Below are 21,309 nucleotides of genomic sequence, written 5' to 3' on the forward strand. Positions count from 1 at the left end.
TTGGAATGTGTGATTGCTTTAATCTAGCCTAAGGACTTTAGAGTAACCTGCAAACCTTTTCAAAAAACGTTATCAAGGATGAATAGATGTACTGGCTTTTGTTAGAATTGGGAGCTTTAAAGAGAGATCTAATTTTATTCTGTCCTTTGATTAGGAAAAAAAAGATATGAAAGAGAAAAAAATATTTCATTTTTAATTGAAGGTTCCAGAATCAAAATACTTTGAATCTTTTAGCAAATATTTCTTTACAGGAGTTTTTCCTTATCATTGGATTTATTCAGTCTTCAAAGTTCTATGTTGCTTAGAGGGGAAAAAAAAAACCCTTACTTGTTTCTTAGCAAAGAACTGAGCACAGAGTAGGACCTTAGAACATTTTGTCTGATTGGTGGTTATGTGTTCCATTTAAAAACTGTGTGTGAAGGTGCTAGTGCAAAGAGAAATTTGTTCGTAGACTTTTCTGGTTGGATGGTCACATGTATATTTGTTTGATAAACTGGGCAGATTCTGAAAAACAAAACATGCTGTGTTCATGTGTGCACATGTCTGCATATGTATGTCTGCAGCTGTGCTTTTTGCTTCATATAGCTTGCTCTGTAACCACAAGAATCGATCTATTAGCTGCCAAACTGACATTGCTATTATTTTATATTTTATTTTGAAAGGCCTGAAGTAAACTTGAAGAAATATGCTGGATGCCTCAAGGATATTGAAATTTCACGAACACCATATAATATACTCAGTAGTCCCGATTATGTTGGTGTGACCAAAGGATGTTCACTTGAGGTTTGTTGGGTTTTGTTTACCTCCAAAACAGACTCATACCATATGTATTTTTAACCACCTGGATAGGACATGCTACTGTTTGAATAAATGCCTTCAGAGAGATTCTTCTTCCACATCCTATAGGCCATAATATTGCCATATACAAACTGTGGCTTTTTTTGCTCCATGAATTTCCATCGCCAAACTAAGTTGGTGAAATGATAGTTCACAAAATAATTATGGATGTTCAGCACTTTGTCTATAGCTTGAATCCAGGGTCTCTTTCATATAAATTAGAGCTATCTTAAAGAGGGGATCCTCCAAACTTAGATCTTCTTTGCATCCCACAATGTTGAGAGGGATGGCTTTTGTTAGTGTTGGGACCTTTAAGAAGAAATCTAATTTTATACTTTCTTTCACGGATGACAGAATCTGGATCTTCTAAGATATACTGACAGATTATAATATTGGGCCAAATCTATTAAGACAAAATTATATAGGTAAAAATGAAAAGTCCTAGACTTGGGATTCCAAAGAGCAACTGGGCAATTGGTGATGGTAACATGTCTAGACAAAAGAGTAAAAAAGATCAAGTGATTTTAGTAAAGTTAATTCACTATCAGTTTAAAATATGACAAGGCAGTAAAAAAGGCAAAACGCATAGCAGCCCAGACCACTACTTTGCCTTTGTCAGAACACATGTGAAGCATTTTGTTCAGTTCTAGGCCTCTCCTTTTAGGAAGGACACTGATAGACTCAAAGGCAGATAACCAGAATGATGAAGAGACTGGAAAACATGCCATGTGAAAATCAGTTAAAAAAAGTAGAGATTCAGTTCAGTTGTTTTCCAGTCTTGTCTGATTCTTTGTGACCCCTTTTGGGGTTTTCTTGGCAGAGATACAGGAGTGGCTTGCCATTTCCTTCCCCAGCTCATTTTATAGATGAGGAAACTGAGGCAAAAAAGGGTGAAATGACTTACCCAGGGTCACACAGCCAGTTAGGGTCTGAGTTCAGATTTGAAATCATGGAGATGAGTCTTCCTCACTTCAAGCCCAGCACAAAGAAGCATCAACGTATTCTTGAAGCTTAATATTGTCAGATATTTGACTGTCATGTGGAAGAGAGATTAGACCTATTCTGCTTGGTCCTAGAACTAGGTACAGTGGGTGTGAGATGAAGAGAGGCAGATTTGAGTTTGAGATAAGGAAGCACTTCCTAATAAATAGAGCATACTAAAGACCTCTAAGGTCCCTTTCAACTCTGGAATTCTGTGAAGAAACATCAAAAGCTCGAAGGAAACCCTTGGACTGGGATTCTCCAGTATTACTCCAACCACATCATGGCTACTCACCTCTTCCTGAAAAACCTCATAGAAAATTAAAGGAACCAGTACCTTCCCACCCCATAGTCCCCGCCTGACTGTCGCGTACGTGGCTTTTCAAAAACACAAACTTTATTATCAAGGCAGGAGTTTACACACATGAGAGTAAAAAAGACTCCTATTCTTTAAAAGAGTGAGTGTAAATAATAGCCAACTTCATCAGTTACCAAAAACATCACGGAAACTCCAAAGTCATTAATTTACTTTAAAATGATATTTTAAGTCTAAATAAAAGACTTTAACCTCACTGAAATGAAATTATAATTTATCCAGCTTCCTGCAACCAAGAATGTTTGTTCCTCTTCTTTCTGGGAGGGAGGTCCAGAAGTTGTGGCTGTACCACCATTTCCTCTAGCTGCTACTATCTCTCGGGTCACATGGCTCCCCACTTTAGAAAGTCTTTGTCAATTGTACCAGTGTCAATACCAAGAAGCCGTTTCTGGGCCTCAAGAGTTCTGCCATTGCTTCTACTTCTCTGCCTGCCCTCTCTGGCTCTGCTGCCCAGCCTCCCGCACATGCCTCATCGCATTGAAAGATATCTATCCTCCTCTCAAACAAGATGTGCTGAAAGCTGCTGAGGTCTACATAGACTTCAAAGAGACAGTTCCAAAATGAACACTGGACAGACACAACCCTTTCATGTGCCAAATTAGAACAAATAAGTTAAGGGGGAAAATCGAGATGTGTCTACCAATCTGACTACACAATTTCAATATTAAACAAAAACTTCCACAAGAGCAGTTGATACTATACAGCCCACTCTGGCTCTTAAAATTCTGTCTCTCAGACTCTTAGGTACTTCAGGGCTTCTGCTATTCATACCATTGAATTGATTTATAGCCACAAATTGGAGCACCAAATCATAGAGTGGGACCAGTTCTGCCACAGTGATTCTAGCTGCACCCTGGGAAGCCTGGGGATAAGAAAAAGGGAAACAGAGATGGAATCTAATCTTAAAGGAATGGCACTGAGTTCCTAGAAGAAAGTTTTACTAAGAACTTTAATCTTCTAAAACCCAGCTCTCATTCACATTCAGAAAAGATACATGGGGGATGAAAAATTGACTATAAAATGAATAGCCTGTATGCTTGAAATGATCATTCTGTAAAGACACTTTTCAGTAAACAGGAATTATTTTGCAACTGGTAGATGAAGCAGAGATTCAGTGTGGATAAATACTAAAAAAGGAACAATTGACCATACAGTAGTTTTATCTGAACTATCCCAAGCTCCTTGATTTGAAAATTGCAATAGAAAGCTCAGGAGATTATGCCTTCTGCTAATACTTGTCATTTAAATGCCTTCGCTAGACCAGAAATACTGTAAGGATAGGCTGCCTCCTAAAAGGCTCTTGCTCTTATGTCCAGAAAAGCTAGAGATTTTGACGGCTGATCAGTTAGCATAGTTAAATTATTATTTTTTTTAATTTCCAGAAAGGGTCAAACTGGCCTTGGTAATTTATTAAATCACATAACAGCAATTGATTTATTAGCTCATGACAAAGTGTACATCATATGTTAATAATATCTGCCAGTCCTGATTGCAGTAACAGGCCAGTAATAGTAAACAGGCTATCCATATTTATGCTTTATTTATGTTTGGTTCATCAGCAAAACATTAATAATCAGTTGATGAAATGGAGAATGATTAATTTTCAGTTTTTTTCAAGTCAGATGTAACAAATCCTGAAACCTTAAAATGGGAAGCAAACCAGTGTTCATCTTTTATTATTTGATAGAAAAGCTATAGAATAAAAGTTCACAGGTCACAACTCTGATTTAAGCTTGAAGTTGGCCAAATAATTTTTAATATTATTCAGATATTCATTTATTTGACAAGTAGTGGTGGTTCACTTGCTTTCTAGGATTTCTGTATTTCTTAGTAACATTAAATTGCTTGTGCTTTGCCCTCTAAGGTTACACTATATGTAAATATGTTGTCCATATCTTATATATACACCAATATGTGTACATGTTACCTTAGGATGTAAACTCCTTGAGGGACAGAATGGCTTCACTTTTATTTTTAAATCCCCTCCACTTAGCAAAGTACCTGGAACACAGTAGGAGTTTAATAAATGGTTGTTAAATGATTTATGTGTACGCTTGTCCGGTGCTTAGCACATAGTAGGTACTTAATAAATGACTGTCAATTTTTTTTTAGTGGATCTGAAAGTGGGGTGAGACTGGACAGGAGAATTCATTTGTATTCTCATTTCTAATAGTTATTTCCATCTTCCTCTCCACAGAATGTTTACATTGTGAGTTTTCCCAAGCCTGGATTTGTAGAGCTTCCACCAGTGCCACTGGACGTTGGCACAGAAATTAACCTCTCCTTCAGCACCAAAAATGATTCAGGGATCATTCTTCTAGGAAGTGGTGGAGCGAATAACTCACTAAGGAGAAAACGAAGACAAACCGGACAGGTAGGAGGAGATAGAGCAAATGTATTTGTGCCTGCATGCTCTTGGGCATCTCTTCTTTAGGCAAGATATGGGCAAGGCATTTTGAGTTTCTGGTTTGTTATTTTGTTTTTACACCTGTTAAAGAAGGAAAGTTTTACAACTTTCTTTCGCTAATCGGAAGCAAAACCAATTTTACTTCTTACCTGAAACCATACTGATTTCATCATAATCATAATAATAGCTATTATTTATATAGTGCTTTAAGGTTTGCAAATTGCATTACAGATATCTCAATTGATTCTCACAGCAAGCCTGGAAGATAGGTGCCATTATTATCCCTATTTTACAGATAAGGACACTGAGGCTGAGAATGGTTAAGTGACTTGCCCAAAGTCTCACAGTCAGTAAGTATCTGAGGATAGATTTGAACTCAAATCTCTCTGACTCCAGGTCCACTGTGTCACCTAAACTGTCTTTGCCAATATTCATGCCTACCTCTGTTCTTGCATAATTTCATTTCTCATTTACATAAAAGTCTCCATTATTATTTTTCTGAGTTAGCTAATCAAGGAACAAGTAATAGGAGTTTGTTTTGTTTACACCAAAAGATACGTATGACTTGTATATGCCCACAAAAGAAACCATGCAGTTCTAGTACCAGGAAATTTTCCAGATTGCATTACAGTTATCCCTTCCATATCACAACTTTCCCCATTGCAGTTTAGATATACCACAGGTCAGCATAAAAAATTAAGTGAGAATTTGGGGGGAGTTCTGCAGAAGTCACAGATGACACGCAAAGGCCAGCAGATGACACGGAAAAAGTTCGGGAACTCAGAAATGCATAAAATACATGTACAGCATGGTATAATATCAACATATTTGATCTTTTAATACCACAATAATTCAGACTTCTTCTCTGATATGAAAGGAAGGCCAAAAAGTTTTATGCAGATTTTCAGACTGGAGGAGGAGAGGTGCACCCCTAACAACCCCCATCCCTCCCACCCCACCACTGGTGATGTAGAAGGCATAATTGTAATCTTATACCCACTATTCTTTCTGACCCAAATGCAAAACTAACTCTGATGATGGAAAGGAGGCTTGACATGGAAAATTAAATCTCTACAGAATCTAAAACCAAGGGAAATGTTGCCTCATTATTAAGGGAAGTTTGGTAAGTCTATCAAGAGCTTCAAATACAATAAGCCACCTACATCATTTCCCAAAATTCTGTTCCACGGGCTTGGCCTTGGACAATCCTACTTTTATTAGGTGATCTCACAAGAAATCAGCAATGAGACAATACTTCCCCTCCTTGATTCATAGATATTTTATTTTCCATGATAAGCCTCTGCTCTAATAGCAATGCAGCATAGAGAATTCGTTTTCATAAATGCATTGGAATTTTAAAAAATTTTGTACCGAACCTGTGACTTTGTCAGTATAGGAAACTTCCAATGAGAAAATTCCCTCTGCCAATATTTATCAGCAACCTACACTCTTTAGAATGTCTGTGCACCATAAGAGGCGAAGTAACTTGCCTTGAGGCTCATATAGCCAGTATGTGTCAGAAGCAGTTCTTGAAACCAGGTCGTCCTGACTCAGAGGTCAGAACTCTATCCATTATGTCATGCTGCTCCTCAGTAACAATAATAATAACAACAACAACAATAATAACATTATCCATCAATGAAGTAATATTTAAAGAACATAAACAGCTTTCCAGAATGGGTTTCCATAATAAGATAATAATTTTCCTTATCATTAATAGATGTTTTGTTTGAGTGCCAGCTCCAAATTTCTATCACTCAGTGCCAACCAAATCAGTTCAAATCAACAACACTTAGACGGTGCTTAGAAAATAGATTTTCCCTCTTATTAAAAATTTCCCATAAACAATCTATTATAACCCACTCGAAAATTAGAACTAACTTTAGAGTGATCCAATTAGTTCTGCATTTGAAAAATAGAGCTCACTCCTAGAACATAGTCATCCAAAAAAAAAACTGCTCTTAGGGGTGAAAAAGTGAGTTTATAATAGTTGACTTCTTTTAGTCACAGGATCTGTGCTTTTCAAATTGGCCTATTTTCAAAATATATGTTCTTGTCTGTCACATTCAACAATGATATTGCCAGCAAATTTCATAAAGATAGACTTGGGCCTCGAACATGTTCAGTTATTTGGCAGAATTTGTTGGCTTAAGACAAGCAGCGTTTGGAGAGTTCTGTTATTATTTTTTTAATCAATCAGACAAAACATTTCTTAAATGACTACGACGTACTTAGCACTGTGAGCCCTTTCTTCATATGCCATGAGCAGAAGCCCAAATCTTCAGAATATTCTGTGTTCAACACAGCTATTTTCTACTGAGCCAGAGAGGGAATGATTGGGGCTATTGTGAATATATGATTCCAATTCCTCACCGCTGAGGACAATTCTTAAGGAACCAAGAGAACATTGCACAGCCTCACATACGTGCTCCATGAGTAATGGAGCAATACCTGACATCAGCTTTAGGAAACATGACTGTTTCCAAAGCTCCCTGGGGTCTGTAACCAGATACCAAAACCATACTGGTTGCTATAGTAACCATGGCAAGAAGAAAGCAGGCATATTTTTTGGAAGAAAAATTGTTTTCCTCCCTTCTGACTATGGGATAAAAAGTTATGCATTTGTGATAACAATCTATTCAACCAGCTAGTGTAACATACCTTCAGTTTAAACTGTTCAAAATGCCATGAGCTCGAGAGCCTGACTAAATCTTTAAAACCCAGCTGGGGCCTTTCGCCCATCAATTTTATAACATTATTTCTACATGTGGATATGAGGGCTGAGTCTTTTATTTATACCTTGGGTTTCCTGGTCAGCTTTAAGAGCAGGAAGGTATTTACCAGCCTAGTTGCACGTGCCTGCAGGGTTATACGGCAGAAGGACTACCAGATTTGGAGCAAGATGTCCTGAAGCTTCCAATCGCCGCTCTGGATGCTAATATATGACCTCCAGCAAGTCACTTCACCTGTATGACCTCACTGTCATCATCTATAAAATGAAGGGATTGGACTATACAGCTCTGAGGTCCTTTATACTTACAGATCTGTGATCCTATGACCTTTTCTCTCCCAGAGACAGCCATGGCCTTCAACACGGCAGCTAAGTGGCACAGTGGATGGAGTGTTACACTTGAAATCAGAAAGCTCTGAGCTGAAATCTTGCTTCGGACACTTAATAGTTGTGTGACCCTGGGCAAGTCACTTAATCTCTCACAACCTCAGTTTCCTCATCTGTAAAATGGGGATAATAATAAAGCCAACTTCATGAAACTGTTGTGAAGATCTAATAAGATAACACACGTAAAGCGCTTTGTGAATCTTAAAGTAATATGTAATTGCTAACTATTATTATTACATATGTATTACATTATATTATGTATACTACGAAACATTATTACATTACTATTGCCTTATTATTATACTGTTGTAATTAATTCATTATTATTTCATCATTATTATACATATTATTATATACATTATTGTTATTGTTATTATATCCACCTAACATATCAGGGCTCTGAATCTTGACCATTATACTGCTTTTCACACCATTGCCTGCTTTATGTAGCAGGTAAAAATGATACGTGTATGAGTCAAACGCCTGTCTCATTTGGAAGTCTGCTGTAGTATCCAGGGGAAGGAGCCATTTGGCTGTCTTCCCTCGGAGATGGGATCCCAGAGCAGTTACATTTGTAGACTTCTCCGCACACATCTGTGACTGGGCACTACTTCTGATTGCCATATGATCACAACTAACCAGCTATTCATCTCCCTCGACAGGCCTACTATGCTATATTCCTGAACAAAGGCCGCCTGGAAGTACATCTCTCCACTGGAGTGAGAACCATGCGCAAGATTGTGGTCAAGCCAGAGCTTATCCCATTTCATGATGGGAAAGAACATTCCATTCATGTGGAAAGAACAAGAGGGTAACAAAAGCAAAAATAGTTCTTAACTGCAACCCTATAATAGAGTCAAATGAAGCTTCTTCCTTAACATGAGACTACTTAAAAGTGTATATGTTTAGCTACTTTTATTGAGCTTTTAGAAACTTAATTTCACCTTTTTTAGAACTTTTATACTTTAGAGATATAAAATTGTCAATTGATTCTCATCTGCTTTAGGCATTTAGGACTTTGCTACTAAATGTATTATTTGCTATATTAGAGGCAGGAATGCATACTGAATATAGTACTGGCTTCAGAGTCAAGAAGGACTGGGTTGAAAGTGAGCAGGCCTGAGGAAACCAAAAAAAAAAAATCATTCTCCCTTTCACCCTAATATAAATTAACGAATGACTCTTTTCTTGCCAACCCACAAAGCTGTCATCCTGACCTATGGATGAGCAAGTGATCCTCGTATATTCCCATTATTCATTTCCTCAAAAGATTTCCATAGTTCGCTTTTATCCTGTTAGAAAAAGCATCTGTATCATTTATTTGTGTTCTTTCTGATAGGCCAGAGGGATAAAATCAGGCTATTCTGCATATTTATCAGGTAAACAAAAACAAAACTAAAGACTCGGGGTGACTTTCCTAAGGTCTTATTGCAAGGTAGGCAAACTCACTCCAGTATATTAGCAGTTTCGTCATTAGACTGAATGCTTAGCAAGAAACCGGAAGTCAAATTTGTTGTAATCAGACAATGCAAGACTTAGACAATTAACAGCATCGGTGCATAGGAACTGGGCAAGTCAGCAAAGGCTAACCTGTAGCATATGTCTAACTCATTCAGCATATATTATTAAATTTCCTACATAATGTGCAGAATACAAAGAACTAGTCGTTGCCCTCAAGTTTCCAGTCTAACAGGGGGACATGGCATGTACATGAATAACTGTAATACAAGTAAATGATTATCAATGCCTGGAGAGCAAAGCAAATTTCTAGGGAAGTTTTGAGAAGGGAAAGCTCACTTCCCACAGGGAGTAAGGGGAATGGAAGAGGGAAGAAACTAAGGGATGGCTTCATGGACCAAATGACAGATGAGCTGGGCCTTGCAGAAAGGATAAGAATTAAAGCAATTGAAAATGGGAGAAGCAGGAAGAGTAGAAAGCATTTGAGACAAAGAACTAAGTGAGCTACAAAAAGAGGCAAGACAACATTAATTCCTTGGGAGAATGGACTATGTCTTATTTATCTTTGTTTATCCTTTACAGATTGGCATGGGTGTTTGTTTTTTCCTAGTAGGTACTTGATAAATGTTTGTGAAGTGAACATTTGAGATTGCACGGGTTGGGGGGCAGCTAGGTGGCACAGTGGATAGAGGACTGGCCCTGGATTCAGGAGGACCCGAGTTCAAATCCACCCTCAGACACATAACACTTACTAGCTGTGTGGCGCTGGGCAAGTCACTTAACCCCACTGCCTAACCCCCCTCCCCAAAAAAAAAGAAAAGAAAGAAAGAGATTGCACGGATTGCCTTGTTTGAATCTCTTATACAATTAGAAATAGTCCATCTAATGAGGACTAGCTAGTCATTGTAAATGACCGCTGGCTCAGGGGTAGTCAGAATCTCATGTGAGCTATCTGGCACATAATGATGTAATGGGGGGGAAAAAAGCATGGTTTGGAAATCAGATTTTGGTTTAAATTTATTACCTGTGTGATTTGGGGAAAGTCATTTAATTTTTCTGGGCCTCAGTTTTCCTTTCTATATGATGAAGAGGTTGGACTAATCTCTTAAAATCCTTCAGTTCTAAATCTTGTTGTTGGTTTTTTGCAACTGCTGTAACTACTCTTAAGATTCAGACATATATACATAATGGAGAAATTTGGCTATGTCATCTTGAGTTTCTTGAAGGCTTAGACCTAAATACATCACCTTTATTCTATCTCTGGCATCTACCAAAGGTGCTTAATGAATATTTGTTAGTTTGCCAAAATCTTCAGAAATGCTTTGTGGTTGTTATTGTTCAGTCATTTTCAGTTGTATCTGATGTTTTGTGACCCCATTTGGGTTTTTCTTAGCAAAGATACTGGAGTGATTTGGAATTTCCTTCTCCAGCTCATTTTACAAATAAGGAAACTAAGTCAAACAAGGTTAAGGGACTTGCCCCAGGTCATAGCTAGTGTATGAGGCCAGGTTTGAACTCAGGAAGATGAGTCTTCCTGACTCCAAGCCCAGCACTTTATCTACTGTGCCACCTACCTACCCAGAAATGCTCTGAAAGACTGAAAAAGGTCTGCTTGAACAGATTTTATGCCCTGTCTGATTTTAGTCCAGTTCTCACAGAAAGAAAAAACAAACAAACAACTAATGGCCACAAGCATAAAAACAGTCTTGAACTTGCTATTCTCAAAATATTTTAGTAATCACATTTTCAAAAATTTTCTTCTTCTGGTCCAGACCTGTGATTTCAATGGTTAGGGACTCTTCATGAGGAAACTGCATCTATCAATACAAATGAGCTCTTGGGGTCCTTGGAGGTTAAGTGACTTAACAGGATCATCCAGATTTTATGTGTTATGGACAAGACTTCAAACCTAGGCCTTTCCTACATGTTGAGGCAATATCACTGTCTTTCTCTGTCTGTCTCTGTCTCTCTCTCCTCTCTCCTCCTCTCTCTTTCTGTCTCTCTCTCTGTCTCTCTCTCTCTCTCTCTCTCCCCCTTCTCTCTCTCTCTCTGTCTCTCTCTTTGTTTCTCTCATTCATTATGCCACGCTCATTCTCTCTAAGAAGTTATCACTGAAAATCCCAGACCACACTGTGAATCCCCCAAGGCCAGGTTCCTGCACTGTGGTGTCCTCTGAACAGGTGTTTTTGTAAGAAGGGGATTTATTGAATCTAACCTCCCAGCTGTAAACCATCAATGCAGCTTTTATTAGATTAAGCACAATGTACATTGAAAGCTCTTCACTCAGTTAATTGTCCATATAAACAAACAGTTTTGTTGTTCACAGATAATTATCTGGTACTGTAGTGGACACATCAGTGTATAGCCACTGAACTTGGTGCTAAAATTGAAATATTTTCTACTATATTGTCTCAAAAAACACTTGCAGGTCAAAAAAGGATGAACATTTCATTACTTAGACTCTAGGAAAGGAACTGTTCATGCATTAGAATCAAGAGCAAAATGACAAGACATTTTCATTTTTTTATATATATGTGAGAGAAAGATGAGAATCCATTATTTAGTGACTATTGGAGAACCAAGATGTCTATCCCTCTCCACCCTCATGTTTTTTGTTCCCTTTTCTCTATTCAAAAATTTCTATCAGAAGAACATCACGGCTCTTAAGTTACCTGTCTGTATCCCCAGGAAACTCTTGAACTTGGAGTAGGAGATGCCTCACTTTCCTGCGGGAGGCTCAGCTACTCCCATAGAGCTCACTTTTCCACACTCCCAAGAGAAGAGGCACTTGTCTCTTCTCCCTTGTCCTCTTGCCTTTCTGTCTACTACTCTCCCCATCCCCCAATCTGTAGCAGCACCTTCAGCAAAATGTCTTTCAAGGGAGGAGGACAGGATGGAGAGGGAGGAGGGGGAAGAAAGGACACAGAGTAACAAAATTCTCTTCTAAAGAGAAGGAAGGCCAGTCCCTGCTACCTTCTCCTACAAATGTTGTACTCAGGGTGATATCTAAATTAATCAGTCCTTCTGGGTGCTCCCCTCTCTTCCTGCCCCTTACCTCTCCGTCCCCTCCAAAGTGAAACAGTTCCTGCTCGGGGGGGGGGGGGGGATTTGTGATGACAACATGGAAAGAAAAAGGAGAGGAAGAGGGTGAGAGCAGGGAAGCACTAGCATGGGATGGCAGTTGGGGGCACAGGGCAGATGAGCCTTGAAGGAAGGAAGGAAGGAAGGAAGGAAGGAAGGAAGGAAGGAAGGAAGGAAGGAGAATAGGAAGGAAAATAGGAAGGAAAGAAGGAAGGATGAATTTCTTAAATATCTACACTATTTAAGGCAGTATACTAGATACTTTACAAATGTTATCTCATTTGATCTTCACAACAGTCCTGGGAGATATGTGCTATACAATTAAGGAAACTGAGGTAGCTAGAGGTTAAGTGACTTGCCCAGAGTCACATAGCTATAGTGACTGAGGCTGGGCATGAATTCAGGTCTTCCTGACTCTAGGACCAGCACTCTATCCATTCTACCACGTGGAATAGGCAGAGAGATGGGAGATGAAGTCACATGAGTAAGGAATAATAAGGAGGTTGGTTTGGCTGCCTGGAGGGTAATTGTAATAAGCCTTAAAAATTATACAAATCAATACAAAGTAACTGTGTGTGTGTGGGGGGGGAAATACCAGCATCTGGGATGGAGGAGAATCAGGAAAAACTCTTGCAAGATCACTGGATTAAAAATCTTCACTGGTACCTCCAACCAGCATCAGTGGTAAAATTCCCAAAATCGATGTCTCTCAATATTTTGTTGCCATACACTTTTGGATCTATGCTGTCTGTATAGAAATGTCAGAATGACCTGAGGTACTTACAACTCCCATATTATTGATGAGACAAGCTACTACTTGACCCTCCTACCCTCCTAGATAGGCCACCTCAGCAGTAATGATGATGTTTACTGCTCCATATGAGAAATAGACTTGAGGAAGCAGTACATTTTAGGAATGTGGGCCACCCAGTGCAAATGCACCAGGATGATAAAAGATAAGGAACAATATGTATGGAGGAAAGTCATGTGTAGCAATGTTGGGAGGGTATGGTTCTTTTCTCCCAGGGCTGGTCTTAAGGAGAATACACAAGCACCTACATGATGTGATTTGAGGAAGCTTCTCTCCTCCAGGACCCTCCACAGAGTTGGTGCTTATTAATGAATCTTCAAGTCAAAATTTAAGTATTCCTATGGTAGGGAGGGATATATTCTTAACAATTACTTCAGTATTGTAGCTAAGCAGAGGCAGTGTAATGTAGTGAGGAAAGAACATCAGGTCCCATCCTGGCTGTGCCATTTGCTTCCTATGTGACCCTGGCAATCACTTACCTCCTGGGCCTCAGTTTCCTGCTCTGCAAAAATTAGAGACTTGGACTAGATAACTTCCAGCTTTAAATCTCTGTTCCTATGAACTAAAAAAAAAAAAAAGAAGAAGACTAGGGGTGGGGAGAAGGAACAACCCTTCTTTCAGTGCAGTAGGCTCTGCTACATCTTTCCTATTTGTCCTTCCTACTGCAGGGTGGGCTACTTTGTTCCAGCACTGAGGATAGTGTTGACAGTAGGTTGTCTTCAGCATGTGTTTCTCAGGAAGGGTCAGTGCATAGAAGAGCATCTGGGGGACTGGAGGTGCTTTGCTGAGGCCGCACTGCAGGCTCAGAGCCCTGTATTTCAGGCTGCCCCACAGCTACTCAGCAGTCATCATCCCTGTGGTCTCATCCTCAGAACCTCTGTTTTTGTGCCATTATTACTTCCCTAGCCTAGACCTTACCCTTGGGATCTGAGAAAGAATACTTAAGAATGAAGTCTATACAGAATAATTTAGAAAGTTTGCTCCAAAGTGAAGAAAATGAAACTGTTTCCTGACAATGCAACAAAATATGAATTTCAGCATCGTGTTAGTCCAGTCCAAAATACACAGACCATATGGACAAAATTCATGAGAAACCAATCTCACTTTATTTTAACACTCAGCAGAATGTTTCATCCCTACCCTTTTATCTTCTGCTCAAAGCCTTCCACCTTAGATCACATATGGTTTTAGGAATTTCATGATTCATTCTTCACGAACTGCAACTGTTAATCTTTATTTCTTCTTTTTTAAAAATCTTAGACAAGAGAGGTGACTTCTTTTTTGAAACTAAGTCAAGTAGTGAATGAAAATGCCTTTATTAAGTATCTACTATGTGCCAGGCACTATGCTAGATGCTAGGGATGCAACGACAAAAGTGAAACCGTCCCTACCTACCCTGAGTGCTCACGTTCTTTCAAGGGGCACAACAGATGATAGATACAGAGAAAGATAAGAGACAGATAGACAAGATACACAAAGGACATACAAGGTAATGGGAGAAGGGTCCAACAGCTGGTGGGGGAGGCGGGGTAAAGAAAGGCTTCATGTAGAAGGTGGTGCTTCAGCTGAGTCTTAAATGAACCTAGGGATTTTAAGAGGCAAAGGTGAGGAGGGAGTACATTCCTCATGATAGAGATTAGGCAGAGAGATGGGAGATGAAGTCGCATGAGTGAAGAATTATAAGGAGGTTGGTTTGGCTGCCTGGAGGGTAATTGTTTGTAATAAGCCTTGAAAAATTATACAAATCAATACAAAGTAACTGGGGGGGGGGGGATACCAGCATCTGGGGTGGAGGAGAATCAGGAAAAGCTCTTGCAAGATCACTGGATTAAAAATCTTCACTGGTACCTCCAACCAGCGTCAGTGGTAAAATTCCCAAAATCAATGTCTCTCAATATTTTGTTGCCATACACTTTGGATCTATGCTGTCTGTATAGAAATGTCAGAATGACCTGAGGTACTTATAACTCCCATATTATTGATGATACAAGCTACTACTTGACCCTCCTACCCTCCTAGACAGGCCACCTCGGCAGTAAATAGTGTCAAGTCACATGAAATTCTCCAAGCAGAAAATGTCCATTTAGACAAGTAGGTCAACTAGCTAGGTTGACTCATGACTTTCTTTCCTATGGTATTCTCTGGAGTCACAGAATTGGGTTAAAAACCAATACTATAACTTTGATTGGGAGTTTTCTGCTTATTTGGGAACTTAGAGAGAGGGAGAGTATGACTTGGGGTTTGCAATCTGAGCATTTCTTCCTCCAGTCCTCCAAACACACTCATTCTATGAACTGTGGTTACTGGGTATTATGAATACCACAGTTCCCTTCTGTATCCCCACTTCATGACACCATTTTATTTTCATGATAGCCAACTCAGGGCTTGACTGACTAGTACAATCTACATGGTTCATCCTCTAGGTTTCCCAAGTTCACTACCACCTCAGGATTTTCTCCTTACACCCTTCCACAGATTCCCCATAACAGCTCACCAACTATTAAGTTCTAAATAAAGGATTACCAAAATTAATGAATTCATTAATTTTTTAAAAAATACTTTGGAGGAACCTATCAAGCTAAGGGGCCCAATCAAACATTACAAAAAAAAAAGGTTTCACTGTATTTTTAGGGATTATTCCTTTTCCTAAGCACTTAAGCAACAGATACTAAGAGAGGACATGAAAGGGAACTGTGGCACCTGTGTACACAGTAACCATAATCCACAGAATGGAGTGTATTTTAGGAACTTGAAGAGTAGGTATTTGGATTGTAATTTCAAATCACACTTTCCCCTTGGCAAGCCATGTTACTAAGTCTCAACCCTATGGAATCTAATTCTCCAGTTCCCAATTAGGAGCACAAGAATCTGAGGACTAGACATATTTCTCCCCCTAGTATGGCCCTTTCACAGGACTAGGCATCCCACAACACTGACCTGAGGACATGCAGAGGAAACCCTCTCCAGCTCCAGGTGATGAATATCATTCTTTATCACTGCCCAAAAACTGTCCCCTTCTTTTGGGTTTCAGGTCTTATACCACCTCAATTTCACTCTGACCCTAGAAGCTGCTCTTTCTTGTCTCAGCCAGTATGCTCTATTCTAACTGGGCCATCTGAAATGGATTCCATTCCCTGGTTAACTTAGTCTTCCTTAATCTTCATAGTTGACTTAGTCTTGATGGTGAAACTATTTCTTCCACCTGTACTCTACCTGGGTCTCAAGCCCTATGGCCCAGCCCCTAGACTTCATGAGTTTGAATGGTATGGTATAATTTCTCTATCCACACTAAACTACTGAACCTGTGTTCATTCTGAACCTGTGTTCCCCAATCTTGTGGCCTCATCCTAACTCCTTACACATTAAGATAAGTTACAGTAACTAACTCAACCATTAGCCAATAGTTACATATTTTTTTCTTATTCTCAGCTCTAATAACTTCCCTAATTTATGTTGAGTCTTAAGGACAGAGAGAGTTGATTGTTGATTGAAAAAAAAGTTCTGGACATATGAACAAACATAGAAATGCATGAACTTACAATATCATTATATTCTCACATTTCTCTCCCTCCATATATTTCTAAGAGTACTAGGTCATTTCACAGAAGTAGCTTGCAAAATCAAAGGTATCCCACTTTCATCTTATAAGGCAACATGGTACATTACAAAGGACATTGGCTCAGGAATCAGAGGATAATAAACAATCAATAAATAAACATTCATTAAGTACCTACTGTGTGCCAGGCACCATGCTAAGTATTTGGTATGCAAAAAGAGACAAAAAACCGTTCCTGCCCTCAAGGAGCTTACAATCCACCTCTGACACTTACTACCTATGTAACCTTGGGCAAGGCTAACCTCCCTGGCCACTATTTTCTCATCTGTAAAATAAAGAGATTCGTCTTAGATGGCTTCTGAGGTCCCCTCCAGTTCTAAATCCATGATCCTAAGTATAGCATAATAAAATACTCCTTTCTTAAGCAAACACTTTCATTATTAAGTCAATAACAGCATAAGCAAGTTTTAATGATTTAGCTAGTAGAATATCATAGAAACAAAGGCCCCTCTATGAATTCCTGAGAAGCAGTCATCCTACTTTCATTTCATTCATTCACTTCTGTGACAGAAGATTTATTATCTCAGTTTTTGGACAGCTCTAATTGTAAAGCACTATTGTGGGGTTGTTGGTTTGTTTTTTCCTTCCAAGGCTAAAATCGACCTTCCTGTAATATCTGCCCATTGCTTCTACTCTTCCCTTCCTGGACCAAGTAAAATAAGCCTAATTACCTCTTCATGTAATTCAATACAATGTTGAATATTAAGATCTAAGAGTCAAAGAATAGTTGTACAAAATCCAGTAAAGCACCTACCATGTGAAAGGCACTAGGGATAAAATAATGAAAGTCAGTCCTGCCCTCAAGTAGCTTCCATTCTATCAGTGAACACTACATTTACATAGAAAAGTAGATACAATCTAATTTGAGAGATTACTATCAACAAAGTGCTCAGGAAAGGCTTCCCTCAGGAAATGGCAGCCGAAGTTACCCTTGAAGGTAGTTAATGATTGTTAAAGGCAGAGGGGAGGAGGAATCACCAGCATAGATACAGGAAGTGGAATACTGACTTCAGGAAAGAGCACGTGGACCAGTCTGGATAAAACGGAGAATGCATGAAGCAGTTCAAGAGAAGCAAGCCTGAAAATCCAGGATGAAGCCAAGCAATGAAAAAGAGTCCTGGAGATAATTTATATTTCATATTCCAGAGGCAATCAGGATGGGGCCACAAGGTTAGGGAGCACAGGTTCAGAATGAACACAGGTTCAGAGCTATACCTACAGAGATTTGATTAGATTCACAGAAACATTTTTGGGTGGAGGGGCCATTTTCTGTTCTACCTGATCAAACTTGAGCTGGGGCTATAGCAGACCTATGAGGTGGAAGCTTATTTCTCCTTGACTAATCCTTAATGGTGCAGCTCTGATAAATATTTTGTTATGGCATTAGAGGTGGTCAGCTGAAAATAAGGCGCTTCATTAAAAGCTTTTAGCTAGAAAAGGAGAAATTGCTTAATCATGATTCACATGTTACCTAAAAGCCTCTGTTTTCCTAGAATTAATGGAAAAAAAAGTCCTTTGGCAATAATTTTCATACCCTGCAGCAGGGGTGGGGAACCTGCAGCCTTGAGGCCACATGTGGCCCTCTAGGTCATTTTGTTCTGTGAAGTTTGGATTCAGTCAAAGGGTGGCACCTGAGCACCTAGAGGGCCACATGAGGCCCAGAGGCCACAGGTGCCCTACCCGTACCCTACAGTTTTTGCCAACAACAAGCTTCATTTCAGAGTCCAATGGAAAATGAGCATATGATGTTTTCTTCTTCTGTTGTTTCCACACAACTTCTTCATTTTTCCATTTTAAAAAATGACAACAATGAAATGTTTGGATTGCCCATCTTTTCAACACAATGTACTAGATCTATCCATATTTAAGATACTTTTAATTTCTGTCTCTCTCTTAGCCTCATTGGCCAAAGATGAAGAAGCTGTTCAGTTACTCTCCAAAGTAATTCAGCTCATAATACATTGCTTTCCTTATTAATGTCATCATAGAACTAGATACTGGCAGTAACCTCAAAGGTCATCTAATTCAACCAACCTTCTCATTTTATAGATAAGGAAACCAAGGCCCGGGAAGTTAAATGATTTGCCCCAGATGATGCAGGTAGAAAATGTCAGAGATAAAAATTGAACCTACATCCTCCGACTCCAGAGTCAATGCTCTTTCCAGTACACCACATTTGTTTCCCATCCCCCTCCCCCAAACACAAAAAGCCCATACCCCACCCAGGTTTTCCACCCCCACAGATTTTTTTGCCCCACATATAAAGCAGAGTTTTCAGTAACCTCATCACTTGCTTTAATCTCTCCTAATAACGAACCTCCATGTCTGTCTGGCCTTACTCTTTGGCAGCAATGGTCCTGTGTCTCTACCTTATCTCTTTTATATAAATGGAAAAAGTACATTTAACCATTTTATAGTTATAGTTCTCTGTTGCCTCGGTAATCTTTTCTTATGTGAGCTGATACTGTTGGTAAATAAATGCACTACCTCCCTATTTGTAATGTGTTTTTTATCTGGTGGAAATCAATTAAGAAAAGTCAATGAAAGTCCACTACAGAAAGTCACTAAAGATGGGAAATTAATAATGCTCCTTCCTTGCCCTCTCTGCTCAGGCATAGACAAATGACACCTGAAATCAATTGTAAAATGTACAGTATATGTTTGCTGTGTTGTGTATTCATGCAATCTAAGCACTCTGGAGTGCTGTTTGTCCCATAGCAAGAAGATAATAGCTAGCACAAACCAAGAAATAAAAAGGAAAGCCAAATGTGACCCCATACTGCTATAAACCCACTGAGCCTTGTAAGATTGACATTATTTCACAGAAGAGAAGTCTAGGGTCTCACCATGGCAGTGTTATCAGATTGCAGACCACAACTGCCTTCTCAACCAGAGAATAATGTTACTGCAACATCACTGTCTGATGTTGTTGAACTCTTAAAGAGAGAGTTAATGAAGTAGGCAAACAAGGAGATCCTGAGAGACAATAACATTTGCTTAATGCTCCTAATCATCCCATTTCAGTTCATTCATGGCTACAGTGGGTGGGAGCAAGGTGATGGCCATAAACAATCAATTTCCAAACCTCATGTATTTTTTATTTGTATTTTTGACATTTCATCAGTATGTTTACTGTCCAAGTGGATGAAGACAGAAAGCATATGCAGAACCTGACAGTGGAACAGACTATTACCATTAAAAAACTCTTTGTAGGAGGCTCTCCATCTCCATTTCAACCTCCCCCTCTCAGAACTATACCTCCTTTTGAAGGCTGTATATGGAACCTTGTTATTAACTCCATGTAAGTAAACCTCGATTCTCTTTTATTATTTGTACCAAGATCATTATAACTATTGCACTGTGATCATTTGCAATTCGACTGGTAAAATCAAAGAAGAAAAGGAAACATATGTACATATATGGTATATAATATTTGTAGGAATATCATACATTTATGTATTTTATATTACATGTATATATAAATTTCCCCCTAGTAAGTGTTCGGTAGATTTTTTTTTCATTTTTTCATTCATTCAATTTTGCCTCTTATGAGAGAAAAAAATTTATTCCAGCTACAAATACACTTTGGGAAATTTAAAAACATTGAAGCCAAATTCAGATTCATATTGATGGACTTCAAAGCAGTAACTAGAGTGACCAATATTTGCTGTGACGGAGCAAGACGAACAAATTATGGTATAAATCTCACCGTTTCCTTGTATCCCTTTAGCCCAATGGACTTTGCTCAACCTGTGTCCTTCAAAAATGCAGACATTGGTCGCTGTATAGATCATAAACCTGGTGAAGGAGAGGTTGAAGTTACTCCAGAACAAATTGTTTTGCCACCTGATTCTGGCCTTGAAGAGGATAAAGAGACCACACCAGCCTTTCCGAAATTCCCCTCTCCACCACCTACACCTACTCTTGCTCATGTAAGTCTTTATATTCATTCAAGCATCAAGACGGAAATAATGGCATTATTACTGGAGAGAAACAATAGGTGCCTCTGAAATACTATTATTTAACTCTTTCTTTTTGGGGCTAATCATCTCTGTTAAGAAATAAGTCAAACTAGATTACATTTTGAGACTACACTGGTTAATATTTCTTTTCCCCTAAGTAAAGCTCAGATCATCAGATCACGGCACCTTAAAATAGGAATAATCTTTGAAATAGGTATCTTTCACATTATTCTTCTTCCAATTCATTCATTCCATGAACTCAACCCATAAAAGTTGACATTTCAAAGGGCAAATCTAAAAGACTACTACTGCCTATTGAAGCAACAACATCACTAACAACAGGAATAATAATAATGATGATGACAGCTACCACTTATACAGCACTTTAAAGTGTGCAAAACACTTCACACATGTCATTTGATCTTCACAACAATCCTGGGAGCTAAGTATTATTACTATCTCCATTTTACAATTGAGGAATCTGAGGCTGAGAAAGATTAAAATGATTTGCCCAGGGTCACACAGCTCCTGAGTTTCTGAGGCAGGATTTGAATCTCCAAAAAACAGTCATTTTTTTCTCCCGTTTCAACAGCCAACATTTTGAAAGCACCTTCTCTGTGTGAGACTCTGGACTAGGTAACAGGAATATAAAGACAAGACAA

General features: G+C 38.9%; 1 protein-coding gene and 1 long non-coding RNA gene across 3 annotated transcripts in view; one reads left to right on the plus strand and one right to left on the minus strand.

Annotated features, from left to right (window-relative positions):
• Positions 1-7,824, minus strand: part of LOC114033155 — a 166,101-nt gene extending 158,277 nt beyond the window's left edge. The window contains exon 1 of the long non-coding RNA XR_003567926.1: positions 7,642-7,824. This is a non-coding gene — a long non-coding RNA (uncharacterized LOC114033155). The remainder of the gene's footprint in view (positions 1-7,641) is intronic.
• LAMA2 (laminin subunit alpha 2) overlaps positions 1-21,309 on the plus strand; it is a 793,905-nt gene that overhangs the window by 746,993 nt on the left and 25,603 nt on the right. For both annotated transcript variants that reach the window (XM_027848591.1, XM_027848592.1), the window contains 5 exons: positions 663-783; positions 4,392-4,568; positions 8,382-8,530; positions 19,810-19,986; positions 20,416-20,617. In XM_027848591.1, the coding sequence (XP_027704392.1) occupies positions 663-783; positions 4,392-4,568; positions 8,382-8,530; positions 19,810-19,986; positions 20,416-20,617 (826 nt within the window). The remainder of the gene's footprint in view (positions 1-662; positions 784-4,391; positions 4,569-8,381; positions 8,531-19,809; positions 19,987-20,415; positions 20,618-21,309) is intronic.

Source organism: Vombatus ursinus, unplaced genomic scaffold (genome assembly GCF_900497805.2).
Source record: "Vombatus ursinus unplaced genomic scaffold, bare-nosed wombat genome assembly UNPS02006779.1, whole genome shotgun sequence".
NCBI classification, from domain to species: domain Eukaryota; kingdom Metazoa; phylum Chordata; class Mammalia; order Diprotodontia; family Vombatidae; genus Vombatus; species Vombatus ursinus.